We start from the raw sequence: 23,760 nt of genomic DNA, 5'->3' as shown, positions 1-23,760 counted from the left end.
AGAATTTAAAACGAAGATTTTTATGACTATTAATATTATTATTATTACTATTGTTAACATTATCATTATTATCATTATTTTTATTAGAATTAATATTAATATTATTAGTATTATCATTATTATTAGTATTAACATTATTATTATCACTTTTATCATTATTATTATATAGTATCATTATTATTACTAATATTAGTATTATTATAATTGTTAATTTCACAATCACATGATCTTCATATAAAAATATATTTAAAATACATAACTTAACTATATTGATATTTTTATATATAAAATGAATATACTTAATAATAAAATATATAAATTATTAATTACATCACTAATAATAATATATATATATATATATATATATATATATATATATATATATATATATATATATATATATATATATATATATATATATATATATATATATATTATTTGATTACAAGAATATGTTTTAATATATATATAAGTGTTTTAGGTTCGTGAATCCGAGGCCAACCCTACATTTGTTCTATGACGTCATATGTATTTTTACTACAAAATACAATATGGTGAGTTCATTTGCCCCTTTTACTCTTTATGTTTTTGGGCTGAGAATACATGCAAATGCTTTATTAACTGTTTTACAATATTTATATGTGTGAGTTTCATTAATCCCTTTTTAAATGCTTTTGCAATATATATTTTTGGGACTGAGAATACATGCGCCGTTTTTATAACTGTTTTACGAAATAGACACAAGTAATTGAAACTACATTATATGGTTGAATGATCGAAATCGAATATGCCCCTTTTTTAGTGTGGTAATTTAAGAATTAGGGAACAGACACCCTAATTGACGCGAATCCTAAAGATAGATCTATCGGGCCCAACAAGCCCCATCCAAAGTACCGGATGCTTTAGTACTTCGAAATTTATATCATGTCCGATGGAGGATCCCGGAATGATGGGGATATTCTTATATGTATATTGTGAATGTCGGTTACCAGGTGTTCAATCCATATGAATGATATTTTTGTCTCTATGCATGGGACGTATGTTTATGAGAAATGGAAATATGAAATCTTGTGGTCTATTAAAATGATGGAAACGATTGTTTATGTTAAACTAATGAACTCACCAACCTTTTGGTTGACACTTTAAAGCATGTTTATTCTCAGGTACGAAAGAAATCTTCCGCTGTGCATTTGTTCATTATAAGAACATTACTTGGAGTCATTCATGGCATATTTCAAAAGACGTTGCATTCGAGTCGTCGAGTTCATCAAGATTATTATTAAGTCAATTATAGTTGAATATATAGTTGAAAGATTGTCTTTTCAAAAACGAATGCAATGTTTGTAAAATGTATCATATAGAGGTCAAGTACCTCGCGATGTAAACAACTGTTGTGAATCGTTTATAATCGATATGGACTTCGTCCGGATCGATTAGGACGGGTCTCTACACATGTTGTGGTATATATAGACATATATATATGGTTGACATGAGATTATGATAAGTAAGTATCTCACTAAGTATATTAACAATATGTGATATACATAAGAAATGAGATTACTAAGTTAAGAAACTCGAAATGATATATATAACGATTATCGTTATGATAACGTCTACTAAATACATATGAATCATATTAAAATATTGATACACTATATTTAACATGATAAAATGATATTTAAATATATCATTAAGTGTGTTAATAATGAACTACATATGTAAAAACAAGACTACTAACTCAAGAATTACGAAACGAGACTTATATGTAACGATTATCGTTGTAACGATATTTTAATGTATATATCATATTAAGAGATATTCATACATCATAATATCATGATAACATAATAATTTAACATCTCATTTGATATAATAAACATTGAGTTAACAACATTAATTGAGATCGTTAACTTAAAGGTTTCAAAACAACACTTACATGTAACGACTAACGAAGACTTAACGACTCCATTAGAATGTATATACATGTTGTGTTTTGATATGTATTCTTACACTTTTGAAAGACTTCAAGACACATATCAAAGTACTTCTACTTAACAAAAATGCTTACAATTACATCCTCGTTCAGTTTCATCAACAATTCTACTCGTATGCACCCGTATTCGTACTCGTACAATACACAACTTTTAGATGTATATACTATTGGTATATACACTCCAATGATCAGCTCTTAGCAGCCCATGTGAGTCACCTAACACATGTGGGAACCATCATTTGGCAACTAGCATGAAATATCTCATAAAATTTACAAAAATATTAGTAATCATTCATGACTTATTTACATGAAAACAAAATTACATATCCTTTATATCTAATCCATATACCAACGACCAAAAACACCTACAAACATTTTCATTCTTCAATTTTCTTCATCTAATTGATCTCTCTCAAGTTCCATCTTCAAGTTCTAAGTGTTCTTCATAAATTCCATAAGTATAGTTTCATAAAAATCAAGAATACTACCAAGTTTGCAAGTTTACTTCCAAGCTTTCTAATCCATTCCAAGTAATCATCTAAGATCAAGGAACCTTTGTTATTTATAGTAGGTTATCTTTCTAATTCAAGGTAATATTCATATTCAAACTTTGATTCAATTTCTACAACTATAACAATCTTATTTCGAGTGAAAATCTTACTTGAACTGTTTTCGTGTCATGATTATGCTTCAAGAACTTTCAAGCCATCCAAGGATCCTTTGAAGCTAGATCCATTTTTCTCATTTCCAATAGTTTTATCCAGAAAACTTGAGGTAGTAATGATGTTCATAACATCATTCGATTCATACATATAAAGCTATCTTATTCGAAGGTTTAAACTTGTAATCACTAGAACATAGTTTAGTTAATTCTAAACTAAACAAAAGTTAATCATTCTAACTTGACTTTTAAAATCAAATAAACACATGTTCTATATGTATATGATATGCTAACTTAATGATTTAAAACCTGGAAACACGATGAACACCATAAAATCGGATATACGCCGTCGTAGTGAAACCGGGGGCTGTTTTGGTTTGGATAATTAAAAACTATGATAAACTTTGATTTAAAAGTTGTTCTTCTGAGAAAATGATTTTTCATATGAACATGAAACTATATCCAAAAATCTTGGTTAAACTCAAAGTGAAAGTATGTTTTTCAAAATGGTCATCAAGATGTCGTTCTTTCGATGGAAATGACTACCTCTTTAGTAATTGACATGTAACTTAAATTTCCGACTATAAACCTATACTTTTTCTGTTTGAATTCTTAAATTATAGTTCAATATGAAACCATAGCAATTTGATTCACTCAAAACGGATTTAAAATGAAGAAGTTATGGGTAAAACAAGATTGGATATTTTTGATCTTTTTAGCTACGGGAAATGTTTAACAAATCTATACAAATCATATCCTAGCTAACTTATATTGTATTATACATGTATTCTAATATATTATGTAATTTTGGGATACCATAGACACGTATACAAATGTTTTGACATATCATATCGACCCATGTATATATATTATTTGGAACAACCATAGACACTCTATATGCAGTAATGTTGGAGTTAGCTATACAGGGTTGAGGTTGATTCCAAAAATATATATACTTTGAGTTGTGATCTAGCCTGAGACGTGTATACACTGGGTCGTGGATTGATTCAAGATAATATATATCGATTTATTTCTGTACATCTAACTGTGGACAACTAGTTGTAGGTTATTAACGAGGACAGCTGACTTAATACACTCAAATCCTTAAAACATAATAAAAATGGTTGTAATTATATTTTGATCTTACTTTGATATATATGTACATATTTGTATAGGTTCGTGAATCGATCCGTGGCCAAGTCTTATTTCCGAGGAAGGAAATATCTGTGAAAGTGAGTTATAGTCCCACTTTTAAAATCTAATATTTTTGGGATGAGAATACATGCAGGTTTTATAAATGATTTACAAAATAGACACAAGTACGTGAAACTACATTCTATGGTTGAATTATCGAAATTGAATATGCTCCTTTTTATTAAGTCTGGTAATCTAAGAATTAGGGAACAGACACCCTAATTGACGCGAATCCTAAAGATAGATCTATTAGGCCTAACAAACCCCATCCAAAGTACCAGATGCTTTAGTACTTCGAAATTTATATCATATCCGAAGGGTGTCCCGGAATGATGGGGATATTCTTATATATGCATCTTGTTAATGTCGGTTACCAGGTGTTCACCATATGAATGATTTTTATCTCTATGTATGGGATGTGTATTGAAATATGAAATCTTGTGGTCTATTGTTACGATTTGATATATATAGGTTAAACCTATAACTCACCAACATTTTTGTTGATGTTTAAAGCATGTTTATTCTCAGGTGAATACTAAGAGCTTCCGCTGTTGCATACTAAAATAAGGACAAGATTTGGAGTCCATGTTTGTATGATATTGTGTAAAAACTGCATTCAAGAAACATATGTCGATGTACTATATTTATATTGTAAATCATTATGTAATGGTCATGTGTAAACAGTATATTTTAGATTATCATTATTTGATAATCTACGTAATGCTTTTAAAACCTTTATTGATAAAATAAAGGTTATGGTTGTTTTAAAAATGAATGCAGTCTTTGAAAAACGTCTCATATAGAGGTCAAAACCTCGCAACGAAATCAATTAATATGGAATGTTTATAATCAATATGAACGGGACATTTCAGTTGGTATCCGAGCGTTGGTCTTAGAGAACCAGAAAATTTGCATTAATGTGTCTTATCGAGTTTGTTAGGATGCATTAGTGAGTCTGGACTTCGACCGTGTTTTCTTTAAAAATGATTGCTTAACATTTTTGTTGGAAACTATATATTATTAACATGTAAATATTATGTGATATATTAATCTCTTAACATTTTTGATATTGTGTGATAGATGTCTACCTCTAGCACAAATCTCATTGACTCACTTAATAATAACGAAGAGTCGAATATATATTGGCAAGATTCACAAGTTCTCGAAGAACCGGAAGAAGAGGAAACGGAACCGGAAGAAGAGGAACCGGAAGAAGAAGAGGTTCCGGAGGGGGGAATAGTAGGAACCACAGAAAACCGGTCAAATAAAAGAAAATCCTCAACCAATGGACCAAAGTTAATAATGGTCAATGGTGCTTCCGCTAAGGAAGCAAAATATTGAGAAAATTACCAATTTTCCGATGAATCGGATCCTGATGAGGATTCCGATGATATTATAGAAATTACCCCGACCCAATTTAATGAGGCAAAAGAAAATAATAAGGGAAAAGGCATCAAAATAGAGAAATCTGATTCCGACCCCGATGAACTTTATATGTACCGTCAACACCCGTATTTTCAATATCGTGACAATAACCCGGGAACCTCTAAACCACCAGGTTTTTCTAAACCAATGTGGAAAACGACGACTCGTATTAGAGGAACATCATATATCCCTAGAAGATTAGGAAAAAGAACCAAGTCCGAAGAAGAAGAAACCAGTGATTCTGATTAGAGGGGTGTGAGCATGTTGTGTAATAAATGTATTGTAGTGTACTTGTACTTTTATGTTCTATGTAAAAATTGCTTGTATTGTTTGTTATTACGAATCTAATCCTTGTCTATTTTACAGTATAAAAACAAAATGGACGTTAAGGGTAGACAACCGAATATTTTAGAAGACCTACCAGAGGATATGATTGAGGAAATCTTGTCTAGAGTCGGTCAGAATTCATCAGCACATTTAGTTATGGCGAAATTAACTTGTCAAACATTTGAAAGACTTTCCATAAATGCCTTAGTTTATAAAAGGCTTTCCTTTGATAGGTGGGGTATATCACATTGGGGAGACCGTAAGTTACGCCGTGTTTTCTTTAAAGCGTTAAATGCGGGGAACCCAAATGCAATTTTACGCTACGGGTTAAGAACCTATTTTGACTCAACATATCCCAACATAGGATTTCGTGAATTAGAAAGAGCTTCTAACATGCAACATAAAGAAGCATGTTATGCTTACGGGTTAGTGTTGTTCGCTTCTTACCAAAGTGAGAAAAAGAACATCGGATTGCAGCTTTTAAATAAAACTTTCCCACAAGTGACGGATTCAGTAGTTGGGGTGAGAAACAAGGTTTTTAGATTATTACGGGGCTGTTGGACATTACGAAACCCTCGTCCTTTTGACAACATTACAACATGCTGCCTAGCCAATGGTCATAATGGTTATTTTCTACAAGACCAAGGATGGGAAGTCGTCTTAGTAAAACCTGAATGCATGACTTGTTTCTGGACTTATGAATTACATGTCTTTATTTCCTTTGCTGAACAACTTGCGTATTAACTAGATTTATCTTCAAAACTTTCCTGTATCATAGTGTACTATATTTCATGTTATATGTAATATAGCGAAGTTGTAAGTTTGAAGAATATTTGTATGTGATATATTATTATAATCAGTTTTTCATATGGAATTGTAGTAGTTGAATTGTATATTAGCTACTAAGTATGAACTTAACGGGTAGGTAGTACCCGAATTTAAACTTATAAAACACTAATATGAAGAAAAAGCTTTTATAAATGAGTTTATATTATGCTACGAGACACTATTGACTACTCTTAATATTCTGTATGATTAACTTATTTCATTTGACTATTTTGAAGGAAATGGCACCGACTACTCGACACACCTTGAATATGAGCGAAGAGGAATTTCGTGCCTTTCTTGCTTCAAACATAGCCACAGTACAGGCCGCGCTACATACCAACAATAACTCTGAATCTAGCAATACAGCTAACAGCGCAAGAAATCGTGTAGGATGCTCCTACAAGGAATTCACTGCCTGTAAAACTTCAGAATTTGATGGGACCAAAGGACCAATCGGATTGAAACCATGGACCGAGAAAGTTGAATCGGTGTTTGCCATAAGTAAGTGTGCTGAAGGAGACAAAGTGAAGTACGCTATGCATACCTTCACATGTATTGCGTTAACATGGTGGAATACCTATCTAGAGCAAGTGGGACAAGATGCTGCTTACGCGCTACCGTGGTCAGCATTCAAGCACTTGATGAACGAGAAGTACCATCCCAGAACCGAGGTCAATAAGCTCAAGTCAGAACTTAGAGGGTTACGAACACAGGGATTCGATATTACTTTGTACGAAAGACGATTCACCGAATTGTGCCTATTGTGTCCGAGAGCATTCGAAGATGAGGAAGAGAAGATCGACACGTTTGTGAAAGGGTTACTGGAGAGAATCCAAGAAGATATAAGTTCACACGAGCCTGCCTCCATACAAAAGGCATGTACAATGGCTCACAAACTAGTGAACTAGATTGAGGGAAGAATTAAAGAACAGGCGGCCGAAGAGGCCAACGTGAAGCTAGTCAAAAGAAAGTGGGAGGAAAACGGTGATAAGAGTCACCAATACAACAACAACTATCTCAACAATCGCAACATCAATCGCAACTACAACAAACGGCACAACAACAACAACAACTACAACAATCATCCCAGCAACAATAACAACCGCAACAACAACAACAATCAGAAGCAGCTATGCTAAAGGTGTGAAAAGTATCACTCGGGGTTTTGCAACAAGTGTAAAAGAAATGGTCATAGCGCGGCAAAGTGTGAGGTCTACGGACCAAGGGTTAACAGAACGAAAGGAACAAATGGTGTCGGAACAAGTAATGTCGGAGCAAGTAGTGTTGGAGCAAGTTATGCCAATGTAGTTTGTTATAAATGTGGAAAACCAGGCCACATTATTAGAAATTGCCCGAACCAGGAGAACATGAATGGACAAGGCCGCGGAAGAGTTTTCAATATTAATGCGGCAGCGGCACAGGAAGACCCGGAGCTTGTTACGGGTACATTTTTTATTGACAATAAATCTGCTTACGTTTTTTTTATTCGGGTGCGGATAGAAGCTATATGAGTAGAGATTTTTGTGCTAAATTAAGTTGTCCATTGACGGCGTTGGATAGTAAATTTTTACTCGAATTAGCAAACGGTAAATTAATTTCAGCAGATTATATATGCCGGAATCGAGAAATTAAACTGGGTAGCGAAATATTTAAGATCGATTTGATACCAGTAGAGTTAGGGAGTTTTGATGTAATAGTTGGCATGGACTGGCTGAAGGAGATGAAAGCAGAGATCGTATGTTACAAAAATGCAATTCGCATTGTACGAGAAGAAGGAGAACCCTTAATGGTGTACGGAGAAAAGGGCAACACGAAGCTACATCTTATTAGTAATTTGAAGGCACAAAAACTAATAAGAAAAGGTTGCTATGCTGTTCTAGCACACGTCAAGAAAGTACAAACTGAAGAAAAGAGCATCATTGATGTTCCCGTCGCAAAAGAATTTCCCGATGTATTTCCGAAAGAATTACCGGGACTACCTCCACATCGATCTGTTGAATTTCAAATAGATCTTGTACCAGGAGCTGCACCAATAGCTCGTGCTCCTTACAGAGTCGCACCCAGCGAGATGAAAGAGCTGCAAAGCCAAACGCAAGAACTATTAGAACGTGGTTTCATTCGACCAAGCACATCACCATGGGGAGCTCCTGTTTTGTTTGTCAAGAAGAAGGATGGTACATTTAGGTTGTGTATTGACTACAGAGAGTTGAATAAACTTACCATCAAAAACCGTTATCCACTGCCGAGAATTGACGACTTATTTGATCAACTACAAGGCTCGTTAGTTTATTCGAAAATCGATTTACGTTCTGGATATCATCAAATGCGAGTAAAGGAGGATGATATTCCAAAAACTACTTTTAAGACGCGTTATGGTCATTACGAGTTTATGGTTATGCCGTTTGGATTGACTAACGCACCAGTTGTGTTCATGGAGCTTATGAACCGAATGTGTGGGCCATATCTTGACAAGTTTGTCATTGTTTTCATCGATGACATACTTATTTACTCAAAGAATGATCAAGAGCACGAAGAACATTTGAGAAAAGTGCTAGAAGTATTGAGGAAAGAAAAACTGTGCGCTAAGTTTTCAAAGTGTGCATTTTGGTTGGAAGAAGTTCAATTCTTCGGTCACATAGTGAACAAAGAAGGTATCCAGGTGGACCCGGCAAAGATCGAAACTGTTGAAAAGTGGGAAACCCCAAAAACTCCGAAGCATATATGTCAATTTTTAGGATTGGCTGGTTACTACAGAAGATTCATCCAAGATTTCTCCAAAATAGCAAAACCCTTGACTGCATTAACGCATAAAGGGAAGAAATTTGAATGGAAGGATGAACAAGAGAAGGCGTTTCAGTTATTGAAGAAAAAGCTAACTACGGCACCTATATTGTCATTGCCTGAAGGGAATGATGATTTTGTGATTTATTGTGACGCATCAAAGCAAGGTCTCGGTTGTGTATTAATGCAACGAACGAAGGTGATTACTTATGCGTCTAGACAATTGAAGATTCACGAGCAAAATTATACAACTCACGATTTGGAATTGGGTGATGTTGTTTTTGCATTAAAGACTTGGAGGCATTATTTATATGGGGTCAAAAGTATTATATATACCGACCACAAAAGTCTTCAACATATATTTAGTCAGAAGCAACTGAATATGAGACAACGCAGGTGGATTGAACTGTTGAATGACTATGATTTTGAGATTCGATACCACCCGGGGAAGGCAAATGTGGTAGCCGACGCTTTGAGTAGAAAGGACAGAGAACCTATACGGGTAAAAGCTATGAATATAATTATTCGTACTAACCTTACTACTCAAATAAAGGAGGCGCAACAGGGGGTTGTAAAAGAAGGAAAGTTGAAGAATGAGATACCCAAAGGATCAGAGAAACATTTTAATATTCGGGAAGACGGAACCCGATATAGGGCTGATAGAATTTGGGTACCAAGGTTTGGAGATGTGAGAGAAATGGTACTTAAAGAAGCACATAAAACCAGATATTCAATACATCTCGGAGCGGGAAAGATGTATAAAGATCTCAAGAAACACTTTTGGTGGCCGGGTATGAAATCCGATATTGCTAAATATGTAGGAGAATGTTTGACGTGTTCTAAGGTCAAAGCTGAACATCAGAAACCATCAGGTCTACTACAACAACCTGAAATCCAGGAATGGAAATGGGAAAACATTACCATGGATTTCATTACTAAATTGCAAGGACTGCAAGTGGTTATGATACTATTTGGGTAATAGTTGATCGTCTCACCAAGTCAGCACACTTCCTGCCAATGAGAGAAGATGACAAAATGGAGAAGTTGGCGCGATTGTATTTGAAGTAGGTTGTCTCCAGACATGGAATACCCGTCTCTATTATCTCTGATAGGGATGGTAGATTTGTTTCAAGGTTCTGGCAGACGTTGCAACAAGCATTGGGGACTCGTCTACACATGAGTACTGCCTATCTTCCACAAACAGATGGGCAGAGTGAAAGGACGATACAAATGCTTGAAGACGTGCTACGAGCAAGTGTTATTGATTTCGAAAACAGTTGGGATCGACACCTACCGTTAGCAGAATTTTTCTACAACAACAGTTATCATTCTAGTATTGAGATGGCGCCGTTTGAGGCACTTTATGGTAGAAAGTGCAGGTCTTCAATTTGTTGGAATGAAGTGGGGGATAGACAGATTACGGGTCCGGAGATAATACAAGAAACTACCGAGAAAATCATCCAAATTCAACAACGACTGAAAACCGCCCAGAGTCGACAAAAGAGCTACGCGGACAGTAAAAGAAAAGATATAGAGTTTGAAATTGGAGAAATGGTCATGCTTAAGGTTTCACCTTGGAAAGGCGTTGTTCGATTTGGTAAACGGGGGAAACTAAATCCAAGGTACATTGGACCATTCAAGATTATAGATCGTGTCGGACCAGTAGCTTACCAACTGGAGCTACCTCAACAACTCGCGGCTGTACATAACACTTTCCACGTCTCGAATTTGAAGAAATGTTTTGCTAAAGAAGATCTCACTATTCCATTGGACGAAATCCAAATCAAAGAAAAACTTCAATACATTGAAGAACCCGTCGAAATAATGGATCGTGAGGTTAAGAGACTTAAGCAAAACAAGATACCGATTGTTAAGGTTCGATGGAATGCTCGTAGAGGACCCGAGTTCACCTGGGAGCATGAAGATCAGATGAAGAAAAAATACCCGCATCTATTTCCAGAAGATTCGTCAACACCTTCAACAGCTTAAAATTTCGGGACGAAATTTATTTAACGGGTAGGTACTGTAGTGACCGAACTTTTCCATGTTTATATATATTAATTGAGATTGATATTTACATGACTAAATGTTTCCAATGTGTTAAGCAATCAAACTTGTTAAGACTTGATTAAATGAAATAAGTTTCATATAGACAATTGATCACCCAAGTTGACCAGCGATTCACGAACATTACAAAATTGTGAAAACTACATGTTGTGGTATATATAGACATATATATATGGTTGACATGAGATTATGATGAGTAAGTATCTCACTAAGTATATTAAAAATGTGTGATATACATAAGAAATGAGATTACTAAGTTAAGAAACTCGAAATGATATATATAACGATTATCGTTATGATAACGTCTACTAAATACATATGTATCATATTAAGATATTGATACACTATATTTAACATGATAAAATGATATTTAAATATATCATTAAGTGTGTTAACAATGAACTACATATGTAAAAACAAGACTACTAACTCAAGAATTACGAAACGAGACTTATATGTAACGATTATCGTTGTAACGATATTTTAATGTATATATCATATTAAGAGATATTCATACATCATAATATCATGATAAAATAATAATTTAACATCTCATTTGATATAATAAACATTGGGTTAACAACATTAATTGAGATCGTTAACTTAAAGGTTTCAAAACAACACTTACATGTAACGACTAACGAAGACTTAACGACTCCATTAGAATGTATATACATGTTGTGTTTTGATATGTATTCTTAAAATTTAGAAAGACTTCAAGACACATATCAAAGTACTTCTACTTAACAAAAATTCTTACAATTACATCCTCGTTCAGTTTCATCAACAATTCTACTCGTATGCACCCGTATTCGTACTCGTACAATACACAGCTTTTAGATGTATGTACTATTGGTATATACACTCCAATGATCAGCTCTTAGCAGCCCATGTGAGTCACCTAACACATGTGGGAACTATAATTTGGCAACTAGCATGAAATATCTCATAAAATTACAAAAATATTAGTAATCATTCATGACTTATTTACATAAAAACAAAATTACATATCCTTTATATCTAATCCATATACCAATGACCAAAAACACCTACAAACACTTTCATTCTTCAATTTTCTTCATCTAATTGATCTCTCTCAAGTTCCATTTTCAAGTTCCATTTTCAAGTTCTAAGTGTTCTTCATAAATTCCATAAGTATAGTTTCATAAATATCAAGAATACTACCAAGTTTGCAAGTTTACTTCCAAGCTTTCTAATCCATTCCAAGTAATCATCTAAGATCAAGGAACCTTTGTTATTTACAGTAGGTTATCTTTCTAATTCAAGGTAATATTCATATTCAAACTTTGATTCAATTTCTACAACTATAACAATCTTATTTCGAGTGAAAATCTTACTTGAACTGTTTTCGTGTCATGATTCTGCTTCAAGAACTTTCAAGCCATCCAAGGATCCTTTGAAGCTAGATCCATTTTCCTCATTTCTAGTAGTTTTATCCAGAAAACTTGAGATAGTAATGATGTTCATAACATCATTCGATTCATACATATAAAGCTATCTTATTCGAAGGTTTAAACTTGTAATCACTAGAACATAGTTTAGTTAATTCTAAACTTTTTCGCAAACAAAAGTTAATCCTTCTAACTTGACTTTTAAAATCAACTAAACACATGTTCTATATCTATATGATATGCTAACTTAATGATTTAAAACCTGGAAACACGATGAACACCATAAAATCGGATATACGCCGTCGTAGTGAAACCGGGGGCTGTTTTGGTTTGGATAATTAAAAACTATGATAAACTTTGATTTAAAAGTTTTTCTTCTGGGAAATTGATTTTTCATATGAACATGAAACTATATCAAAAAATCTTGGTTAAACTCAAAGTGAAAGTATGTTTTTCAAAATGGTCATCAAGATGTCGTTCTTTAGACGAAAATGACTACCTCTTTAGTAATTGACATGTAACTTAAATTTCTGACTATAAACCTATACTTTTTATGTTTGGATTCTTAAATTAGAGTTCAATATGAAACCATAGCAATTTGATTCACTCAAAACGGATTTAAAATGAAGAAGTTATGGGTAAAACAAGATTGGATATTTTTGATCTTTTTAGCTACAGGAAATGTTTAACAAATCTATACAAATCATATCCTAGCTAACTTATATTGTATTATACATGTATTATAATATATTATGTAATCTTGGGATACCATAGACACGTATCCAAATGTTTTGACATATCATATCAAACCATGTATATATATTATTTGGAACAACCATAGACACTCTATATGCAGTAATGTTGGAGTTAGCTATACAGGGTTGAGGTTGATTCCAAAAATATATATACTTTGAGTTGTGATCTAGCCTGAGACGTGTATACACTGGGTCGTGGATTGATTCAAGATAATATATATCGATTTATTTCTGTACATCTAACTGTGGACAACTAGTTGTAGGTTATTAACGAGGACAGCTGACTTAATACACTCAAATCTTTAAAACATAATAAAAATGGTTGTAATTATATTTTGATCATACTTTGATATATATGTACATATTTGTATAGGTTCGTGAATTGATCCGTGGCCAAGTCTTATTTCCGAGGAAGGAAATATCTGTGAAAGTGAGTTATAGTCCCACTTTTAAAATCTAATATTTTTGGGATGAGAATACATGCAGGTTTTATAAATGATTTACAAAATAGACACAAGTACGTGAAACTACATTCTATGGTTGAATTATCGAAATCGAATATGCCCCTTTTTATTAAGTCTGGTAATCTAAGAATTAGGGAACAGACACCCTAATTGACGCGAATCCTAAAGATAGATCTATTGGGCCTAACAAACCCCATCCAAAGTACCGGATGCTTTAGTACTTCGAAATTTATATCATATCCGAAGGGTGTCCCGGAATGATGGGGATATTCTTATATATGCATCTTGTTAATGTCGGTTACCAGGTGTTCACCATATGAATGATTTTTATCTCTATGTATGGGATGTGTATTGAAATATGAAATCTTGTGGTCTATTGTTACGATTTGATATATATAGGTTAAACCTATAACTCACTAACATTTTTGTTGACGTTTAAAGCATGTTTATTCTCAGGTGAATACTAAGAGCTTCCGTTGTTGCATACTAAAATAAGAACAAGATTTGGAGTCCATGTTTGTATGATATTGTGTAAAAACTGCATTCAAGAAACATATGTCGATGTACTATATTTCTATTGTAAACCATTATGTAATGGTCATGTGTAAACAGTATATTTTAGATTATCATTATTTGATAATCTACGTAACACTTTTAAAACCTTTATTGATAAAATAAAGGTTATGGTTGTTTTAAAAATGAATGCAGTCTTTGAAAAACGTCTCATATAGAGGTCAAAACCTCGCAACGAAATCAATTAATATGGAACGTTTATAATCAATATGAACGGGACATTTCACCAAGAACCTTAGCTATTATGCCCGATATCCCTTTCTTTAGTTCAGCAAAATTACCCTCCCCTGCCTCTACCCTCCGGAGTAGTTCAGCAGCCTTTTCCTTCTCAGCGTTCAGCTCTAATTTAAAGGTATTCAGTTGACTCTCCAACTCGCTAGCCTTCAGCTTCTCTTCCTCAACCTTTTTCTTCTCAGCTTCCACTATTCTCTGTTTCTCCTCTCGCAAAACCACAGCAACATCTTGAGCACTCTTTAGCTCAGCTTCTTTAGCCTTCAAAGCATCTTGGGCACTTTTTAGCTCAGTTTCTTTAGCCTTTAGCGCATTCTGAACATCAGATAAAGCACGTTTTTCATCCATAGCTCTTTTGCGAGCATTTGTACCTTCAGCCCTTTCAGAACGGGCTATCTCCAGAATAGACTCTTGATGTGTCTGCAGTTGCAGAGAAGCTTTCAGATGACTCATCAGTAACACAGCAGCAGCATTAGTTGATTGCCTAAGTTGTTCAGAACGGAGAGCAACAAAGTAGGGGTTTAGCTCAGGAGGAGTACAACCCTGTAATAGAATAATGTTATGGTCAATATCAATAATTCATGTGCAAGCACGTGCATACATATTGTTTTTTCATTTATACTTGAGGAAGTGTAGTAAAATCTGCACACTTAGTAGCAGGGTTATCAATAAACGCCTGCAGGACGGTCAGATGAGCAGGAATTGATGGCTATTGAACGTTTGATGATTTGACCGGAGGGACTGTGGTGCTGGGGGTGGAGAATGATAGGAGGCGTCATCTTCCTACCTCTGCTCATGGAATTCAGCTTCATCAAATAGAGTAAAGTTCTGCTCAGGAGTTTTCAGAACTTTATCTCCCTGGCTTTCAAGATTCTCCTCCGACCTCCGCTCACCACCTTCAGCAGCTTTTTCTTGGTTATCATCAGAATCTGCTAAAATTACTAACATAAATAAATTAGCAAACATAACAGTTATAAGCAAAGATATATGCATTAAAAAAGGGGCAAAATTGGCATACTTCTTCTACGTTTCAGCTTTGGGCTTCCCTCAGTGCTTTTTGCCCTCTTAGAGCCTATGCTCTTCTTACGTGTCTTTTTGATTGGAGGAGGAGTGGGGAGTGTCTCACCAGTAATGTCCACTGAGCCTGTTGTTTGCTGCTCAGTGGTGGTGTCCTCCGTTGTCCGTTCAGAGTCAAATTCACTGTCAGAACTGCTGTTATTGCTTTCTTCTCCCTTTTCAGCAGCAGCAGCAGCATCAGCCTTAGCCTCAGCTGCAACCCTCTCTACCTCTAGCTCAGCAGGCATTTTATCACAAGCAGTGATAACCACATCATCCTCAAGGTCGAGCGACAACAGAGCAGAACGAACAAGCATTTTGGTATTTGCTGCAAAAATTAAACAAAGGCAAAAATAGCAATGTAAGCAACAATAACATAAAATAGACAGACATTCATGTATATTAGGATGATCATATCACATCCTACCCTTGTTTTTCTGACGGAGTACTGGCACAGAAGTAGTTGGTCATTCCTAGCTTACTCTGCACAACACAAGAATCCCCTCATACTTTTCATATGATCTGGGCGGAAGGTAGAGATCTTTCAGACGATCCACTATTCATCTCTCTGCGTTGGTTATCTTCACACCCTTTCCTACACCAAGATCTAAAGGCTTCCATTTCCGGACAACGGAATACTCTTCCGGAATTACTATCTCATCAACAAAGAAAAATGGACTCTTCCAGTCTTTCAAGTTTGACACTTTATTAGCACCAACAAAATGTGCATTTCGTTTATTGTCAATAGTAAGCCAACACTGGCTAATTGTACGAATTCTAAACAGAGAGATAAAAACTTTAAGGCGGGGCTTAATGTTGATGGCATTGCAGTACATTTCAAACATGATAATTTTTTGAAGACCATGGGGGTGTATTTGGCTAAGGCGGGCTTTGTAGTATCTAAGGATGCGAAGGAGAAATGTAGTAAGCGAAACACGGAGATTGCCGTACGTAATTTGTAAAGCATATAAAGAAATTTTTCCAGCAGGAGGATCGTTGGCAGTTTGCCTGTCGGTAGGAAGAACAGGGTTGTATTGATTAAGATGGCAAAAAGCAATCTTCAAGCCGTCCAAATGGCTCGCCGTTAATGACGATGCCATTGTGCTAACCTCAGGCAGATCAATGTTTTCTAAAGAAGAAGCCTCAACGTGTTCTTGGCCAGTACTCAGTGCAGAAGCCATGATAATAAAGTAAAATGGAAACAACAATTAAAGAATAACAAGTATGATGAAGAGTAACTGACCTTGAAAGATGGTAAACCTTAAAAAGTTGAAAGAAAAGCTTGAAGAAAGTGATGAAGATTTAGGTAGAGATGTGCTTTTTGGATCTTGGTAAATGTAAAAAAGTGAAGGCACAAGGGTTATGACGGTTTATATAGGAGTTCATCAATGCAATTTTTATGGACATGATTGCAACACGTGTACGGGCAAGTTTAAACGTGGGGTACGAAGTAACACGTTTTCCAGCTGGAGGCGCGTGGAGAATCTCAACCATTAAAAATTAATCATCATAGCGTCAGTAAATTTCGTCTGCAATTAATGCCTGTAACGTTTTTCCCGATGCAAATGGCAAATGTGAAGACTAGTTTGGCATGCGTTGGCAGAAGTTTAACAACTTAATCCTTTTTCAAATGCTTAAGTTATTAAACTGGGAGGACTTAATGGTGTATCCTATCGTATACACGCATAAAGGCACAATATTCGCATGAAAATAGCATCAGGAACACTGAGAATAATGGTTTTGTGAAACTGTCTGTCAAGCGTTCTCCGCTGTGCAGGCTGCTTCCGTCATGCATAAGCCCTGAAGGCCGCCTAGCGTTTAAGCCCTGGCCGGAGAGCGCCACATCCAGCGCATATTTCGGATCACGAATAACAGAACATATCATCATCTGACACGTGCCCCCGAACAATCTGGTGGATCTATCACTATAAATAGACCCCTTGGGTCGTCATTTTCCACATTCAGACATTCTGACAACTTATGAGCAGAGACTTCACCTTTCTCTCTCACACAGTACTTTCTCTCACTAGAAGTCGTTCGGCTAGTAGCTCAGCGCTCAGCGGATAAAAGATTGATTAAGCCACCCCACAAGTTTCTATACTTGTGAACCGGGTCTGCAGGGATTATTTCCCGAGGGTAAAAATCAATCGGCAACAATCCCCCACCTTTAGCTAGATCACTTCTAGTATTGTGCTAACACACTGAGCCTTACCTCATAAGGAAATAGGTGTTAACAATCAATAACTACGTTCTATTAGTTGGAAACGCAATTGAGTTCAAAGCATAATCGGAAAGCATTTTGACAACATACACAAACCATAATATAATTTTGGCATTATAACTGACTAGGTCATAACATACACTAAAGATAACTACTCGCTAATCATGGCAACAATATCACAAAGCATAATAATGGAATACATTATATAAAGACAAGGGATAGAAGTACCATTAGATTAAACGAGTTACGAATACAAAATGACAACTGCAAAACTCCAGACCGCTCCTAATACAATCTTCGGCATTCTTCTCCGGGTACTAGGTTTCCTGCACGGAGTAGAAATCCTTGAGAGTATGACTAATATTGTACAAGAGAGAGAAAGAAATGAATTGAAGTGTGTGTTTGAAATGAATGACAAAGACCCTTTAAATAAGCTTGATTTTTGCCTGCAAATGGCTGGCAGGCCATTTGGCAAGCCGTTTGGCAGGCCGTTTGCAGGGGCCGTTTACCAAATCAGCCCGTTTGCAGGGGCAATTTGCTGAGGGTGTGTGGAAGGCAGTTTGTGATCCAAAAATACATTAATCCCCGGCAGCGGTACCAAAAATACTTGATGTTATGCGAGGTGTATACGAAATAGTTATATTTTTATTGCGAAATACTATTAAATACGATACAATTTTACACAAGTTATTTATTTATTTATAGAGTGGATATACCTAAACCTTGCTACAACACTTATAGGCAGTGTACCTAATCATACAGTAGTGTAGTTTTTAGTAAGTCCGGTTCGTTCCGCAGGGAGCTAGCCAAGTTTAACGCTATATTTTTAAACTATATATATATATATATATATATATATATATATATATATATATATATATATATATATATATATATATATATATATATATATATATAAGTAATATTATTATTATAAAAGGGGGTTTTACCGTTTAATGACCGGTTTGTCGATTTTATGTCTTAAGTCACAATTAAAACCTAATGTAAAATATTAAAAATAAATATAACTTAATTTAAAGCGTAAAGTAAATGACGATAATTAAAAGTGCGATAATTTAAAGTGCGATAAATAAAATGACGATAAATAAAATTGCGATAATAAAAGTGCGATAATTAAAATGTCAATAAATAAAAATGCGATAATTTAAAGTGCGATAAATATGAAATAAATGAATTATGCTTATTTAAACTTCTGTAATCATGATGCTTGACGTGTTGATTTTAATTTATTACCATGGGTTAATTGTCCTTTGTCCTGGATTATTCAATATGTCCATACGGTTTTTGTCCATAACAGTTCATCAGTCATAAATATAAAGTGCGAGTGTCCTCGTCAAATTATCCTTAAATTCGAAGTCAAATATTCCAACTAATTTGGGATTCAAACTGTAACAAGGTCTTAATACTTTGTTTAATGAATACACCAGGTTATCGACTGCGTGTAGTCCAAGGTTTTAATACTTTGTTAACAATTACACCAATTACCCTTGAATGTAATCCACCCCTGTTTTAATGAGTCCATTAACTATTAATCCATCCCCGTGTCCGGTAAAATGAACAATTATTCGTATTTATAGATATTCCGCCCACCGTACCCGATTAAGCGTATGTGGTTATATATAGATACGTCAAATTGTAACCTTTATTTTAAATTAACGAGGTATTGTTTATTTAATATAAAGCCCATTAATAGCCCATAGTCTAATTTCCACTAGTGTCGTTCTTTTGTCCAAACCCCAATTATGGTACAAAGCCCAATAACCCCGTCTTAATATTTAGCCCAACATCACGATTACTCCGGCTTAAATAAGCATAATAATAACTTAGCTACGAGACATTAATTTAAAAAGGTTGAACATAACTTACTATGAGTATTAATCGCGTAGTGTTACACGGACAAAATTTCGACTTACAAACTTACAACATTCGCTACCATAACCTTATTTTTATTAACTTAAAATTAAAATTATAATTATAATTAAAATATATATATATATATATATATATATATATATATATATATATATATATATATATATATATATATATATATATATATATATAGAGAGAGAGAGAGAGAGATAGAGAGTAGATAATATTTTGTAAAACTCGTCCAAAATCGTTGCAATTTATAGGACTTGGCCAGCTACAGGACTTCATGCGATCGCATGAATTTCCTTCTTCCTGGCCATGCGATCGCATGGCCAGCTGTACCAGCTCACATTGCTTTTAAAACGTGAGCTGCTCGATTATTTAATATATATAATATAATATATATAATTTTATATAATTAATTATATATTATATTATATTCTTTTGCATCGTTGACTTGTAATTTTAGCTCCGTTGAGTTGCGCGTTGATAGTTGGTTCATGTCCCGGTTTCGGATTTTCGAACGTCCTTTCGTACTATTTAATATCTTGTACTTTGAGTTTTGCGGCTCGTACTCTTGTAACTTTTAGACGTTTCTCATCAATAAATTGAACCACTTGGATTGTATTTTGTACTTTTGAGCTATTTGGTCGTTTGCGTCTTCAATTCGTCGAATCGTCTTTTGTCTTCACGTTTTATTATTTAAATGAATATCACTTGTAAATAGAACAATTGCAACTAAAAGCTTGTCTTTCTTGAGGGATAATGCTATGAAATATATGTTCGTTTTTAGCATTATCACAGGCCGTTTGGCAGGCCGTTTGGCAGGCCATTTGGCTTGAAAATTCCCTAGATCGTAACTTTATTTTTTGTTTTTCACCGTTTTCGCTCTAGAATCTTTGGTTTAGCTCCGATTCTCTTGATTCTTTTTGCACCGTCTTCGTAATTACTTGTTCTTCAAATTTAATCGATGAAGCGGGTATTTTGGCGATAAAGTTTGGAACTTTATTGTTTTCGGGCCTTAATACCGTGGTGAAAACGTGACTTTTTAGTCGATATCAAAGTCACAGACATATTCTTGCATATACTCAATGTTAATTCATGCTTAACATATCGTAGCATATAGTGAAAGATAACCAATGCTTATCATTACTATGTACACATATTGAACTCTATAGTTTCAAATTAAATGTTTTACATATTATTTTATTTACCATTAATTGATTATTTTATAAGTGTCTCAAATACGTTACATAATTTATAATTTTATTTAGCTATTATACTAATATGTATATGTATATGTATATTTATAATCCGCAGGTATTGAACCTACCATAGAAATGCTGAAGGACCTTACTTTGATTGAGATTGAAAATATACTTCAACGTAATGGGAAATCATTAAGAAATTACAGCCGAATGCCTTACCCTTCTTCAAATGGTCTTAGTTTGTCTAATAATCAACTTATCATAGACGAATTGTCCTACAACATGTCTGAGCTATAATGTGAACATTCTGAGTGTATTGGTAAGCTAACGGATGAACAAAGGAAAGCATACGACACTATTATATCTGTTATTGAAGTAGATAAAGGTGGTGTATTCTTTCTGTAGGGCTATGGGGGTACCCAAAAAAACTTTTCTTTGGAAAATATTATCAGCTGCATTACGGAGTAAAGGAAAGATTCTTTTAAATGTTGCATCTAGCGGCATTGCAGCTTTATTGTTGAGTGGAGGAAGGACAGCCCATTCCCGTTTTGGTATTCCTATAGATCCAACCGATGAATCATTTTGTAGGATTTTACCAGGTAGTAACCTTGCGGGATTAATAAGAAGAGCAAAGTTGATTATATGGGATGAAGCTCCAATGGTTAACAAACTTTGTGTTGAAACACTTGATCGTTCTTTACGGGACATTTGTGGACCAGATAATCCAAATAGCTAGGAAACACCTTTTGGAGGAAAATTTGTCATTTTGGTGGAGATTTTAGGCAAGTTTTACATGTTATTACCAAGGGAAGAAGAGAGGATATAGTTGCAGCTGCACTCAATTCGTCATATATCTGGGATCATGTTATTGTATTAAAATTAACAGTAAATATGAGACTCTCCAGTGTATGCTCTGGTCTACCTGAATAGGAAAATAAAAAGAAAGTCGAGGAAATACGAAGTTTTGCAGACTGGTTATTAGACATCGGTAACGGTAGTATAAACCCAATAGAAGATGGAATCTCAGAAATCTTATGCCTGACAATGTGTTGGTTAAGGATGTTTGATGTTAAAGCGAAGGAGTACAAAATACTATTAATTTTTACAAGGAAATACTATTAAATACGATACATTTTTACACAAGTTATTTATTTATTTATAGAGTTGATATACCTAAACCTTGCTACAACACTTATAGGAAGTGTACCTAATCGTACAGTAGTGTAGTTTTTAGTAAGTCCGGTTCGTCCACTGGGAACTAGCCAAGTTTAACGCTATATTTTTAAAAACTATATTTGTATATAGATATATATATATATATATATATATATATACATATATATAAGTAGTATTATTATTATAAAAGGGGGGTTTTTACCGTTTAATGACCGGTTTGTCGATTTTAAAACTTTAGTCGCAGTTAAAACCTAATGTAAAATATTAAAAATAAATATAACTTAATTTAAAGCGTAAAGTAAATAACAATAATTAAAGTGCGATAAATAAAATTACAATAAATAAAATTGTGATAATTAAAAAGTACGATAATTAAAAGTGCAATAAATAAATGACAGTAAATAAAAGTGCGATGAAATATGAAATAAAGGAATTATGCTTATTTAAACTTCCGTAATCATAATGTTTGACGTGTTGATTTTAATTTATTACCATGGGTTAATTGTCCTTTGTCCTGGATTATTTGATATGTCCATCTGGTTTTTGTCCATAACAGTCCATCAGTCATAAATATAAAGTGCGAGTGTCCTCGTCAAATTATCCTTATATCCGAAGTCAAATATTCCAACTAATTGGGGACTTAAACTATAACAAGGTTTTAATACTTTGTTAACAATTACGCCAAGTGTCCTTGTACATAATTCACCCCTGTTTTAATGAGTCTATTGACTATTAATCCATTTCCGTGTCCGGTTAAATGAACGATTATTAGTACTTATAAATATCCCGCCGATCGTATCCGATCGAGTGTATATGGTTAGTTATAATTACGTCCAATTGTAAATCTTTATATTAAATTAACAAACTATCATTCAATTAAACAAATATAAAGCCCATTAATAGCCCAAAGTCTAATTTCCACAAGTGTAGTTCTTTTGTCCAAACCCCAATTATGGGTCCAAAGCCCAATTACACAATCTTAATATTTAGCCCAACATCACGATTACTTCGGCATTAAATAAGCATAATAATAACTTAGCTACGAGACATTAATTTAAAAAGGTTGAACATAACTTACAATGATTAATAATAGCGTAGCGTTACACGGACAGAATTTCGACTTACACACTTACAACATTCGCTAACATACCCTTATTATTATTAATCTTAAATTAAAATTAAAATTAAAATTATAATATATATATATATATATATATCTGTGAGAGAGAGATTGAAAAATTGTGTATCATATTCGACTGAAACTGCGCCTTTTATAGCAATGTGGCCAAACTTTTTGCTCCATGCGATCGCATGGCATTTGTGCCTTCTGGCCATGCGATCGCATGTCCAGGGAATCCAGCTCAGAATTATTTGTTTGCTAGTTTGCCGACGGTTTTAATATATTATATAATCTATATATAATTTTTAAGAATTAATTATACATTATATTATATTCATGTGCATAGTTGACTTGTAATTTTTAGTCCGTTGCGTC

At 34.2% G+C, this 23,760-nt stretch overlaps 1 protein-coding gene across 1 annotated transcript; it reads left to right on the top strand.

Annotated features, from left to right (window-relative positions):
• The first annotated feature begins 17,018 nt into the window (after positions 1-17,018).
• LOC139888836 (uncharacterized) lies at positions 17,019-21,825 on the top strand. Its single transcript, XM_071871821.1, has 2 exons — positions 17,019-17,098; positions 21,495-21,825. Exons 1-2 carry the CDS (start codon positions 17,019-17,021, stop codon positions 21,823-21,825), a joined length of 411 nt encoding a protein of 136 aa, XP_071727922.1.
• The last annotated feature ends 1,935 nt before the right edge of the window (positions 21,826-23,760 follow it).

The sequence above is a fragment of the Rutidosis leptorrhynchoides genome, chromosome 2 (genome assembly GCF_046630445.1).
Source record: "Rutidosis leptorrhynchoides isolate AG116_Rl617_1_P2 chromosome 2, CSIRO_AGI_Rlap_v1, whole genome shotgun sequence".
NCBI classification, from domain to species: Eukaryota; Viridiplantae; Streptophyta; class Magnoliopsida; order Asterales; family Asteraceae; genus Rutidosis; species Rutidosis leptorrhynchoides.
The sequence above is the reverse complement of the archived record's forward strand: the minus strand, read 5'-3'. Positions and strand labels throughout refer to the sequence as shown.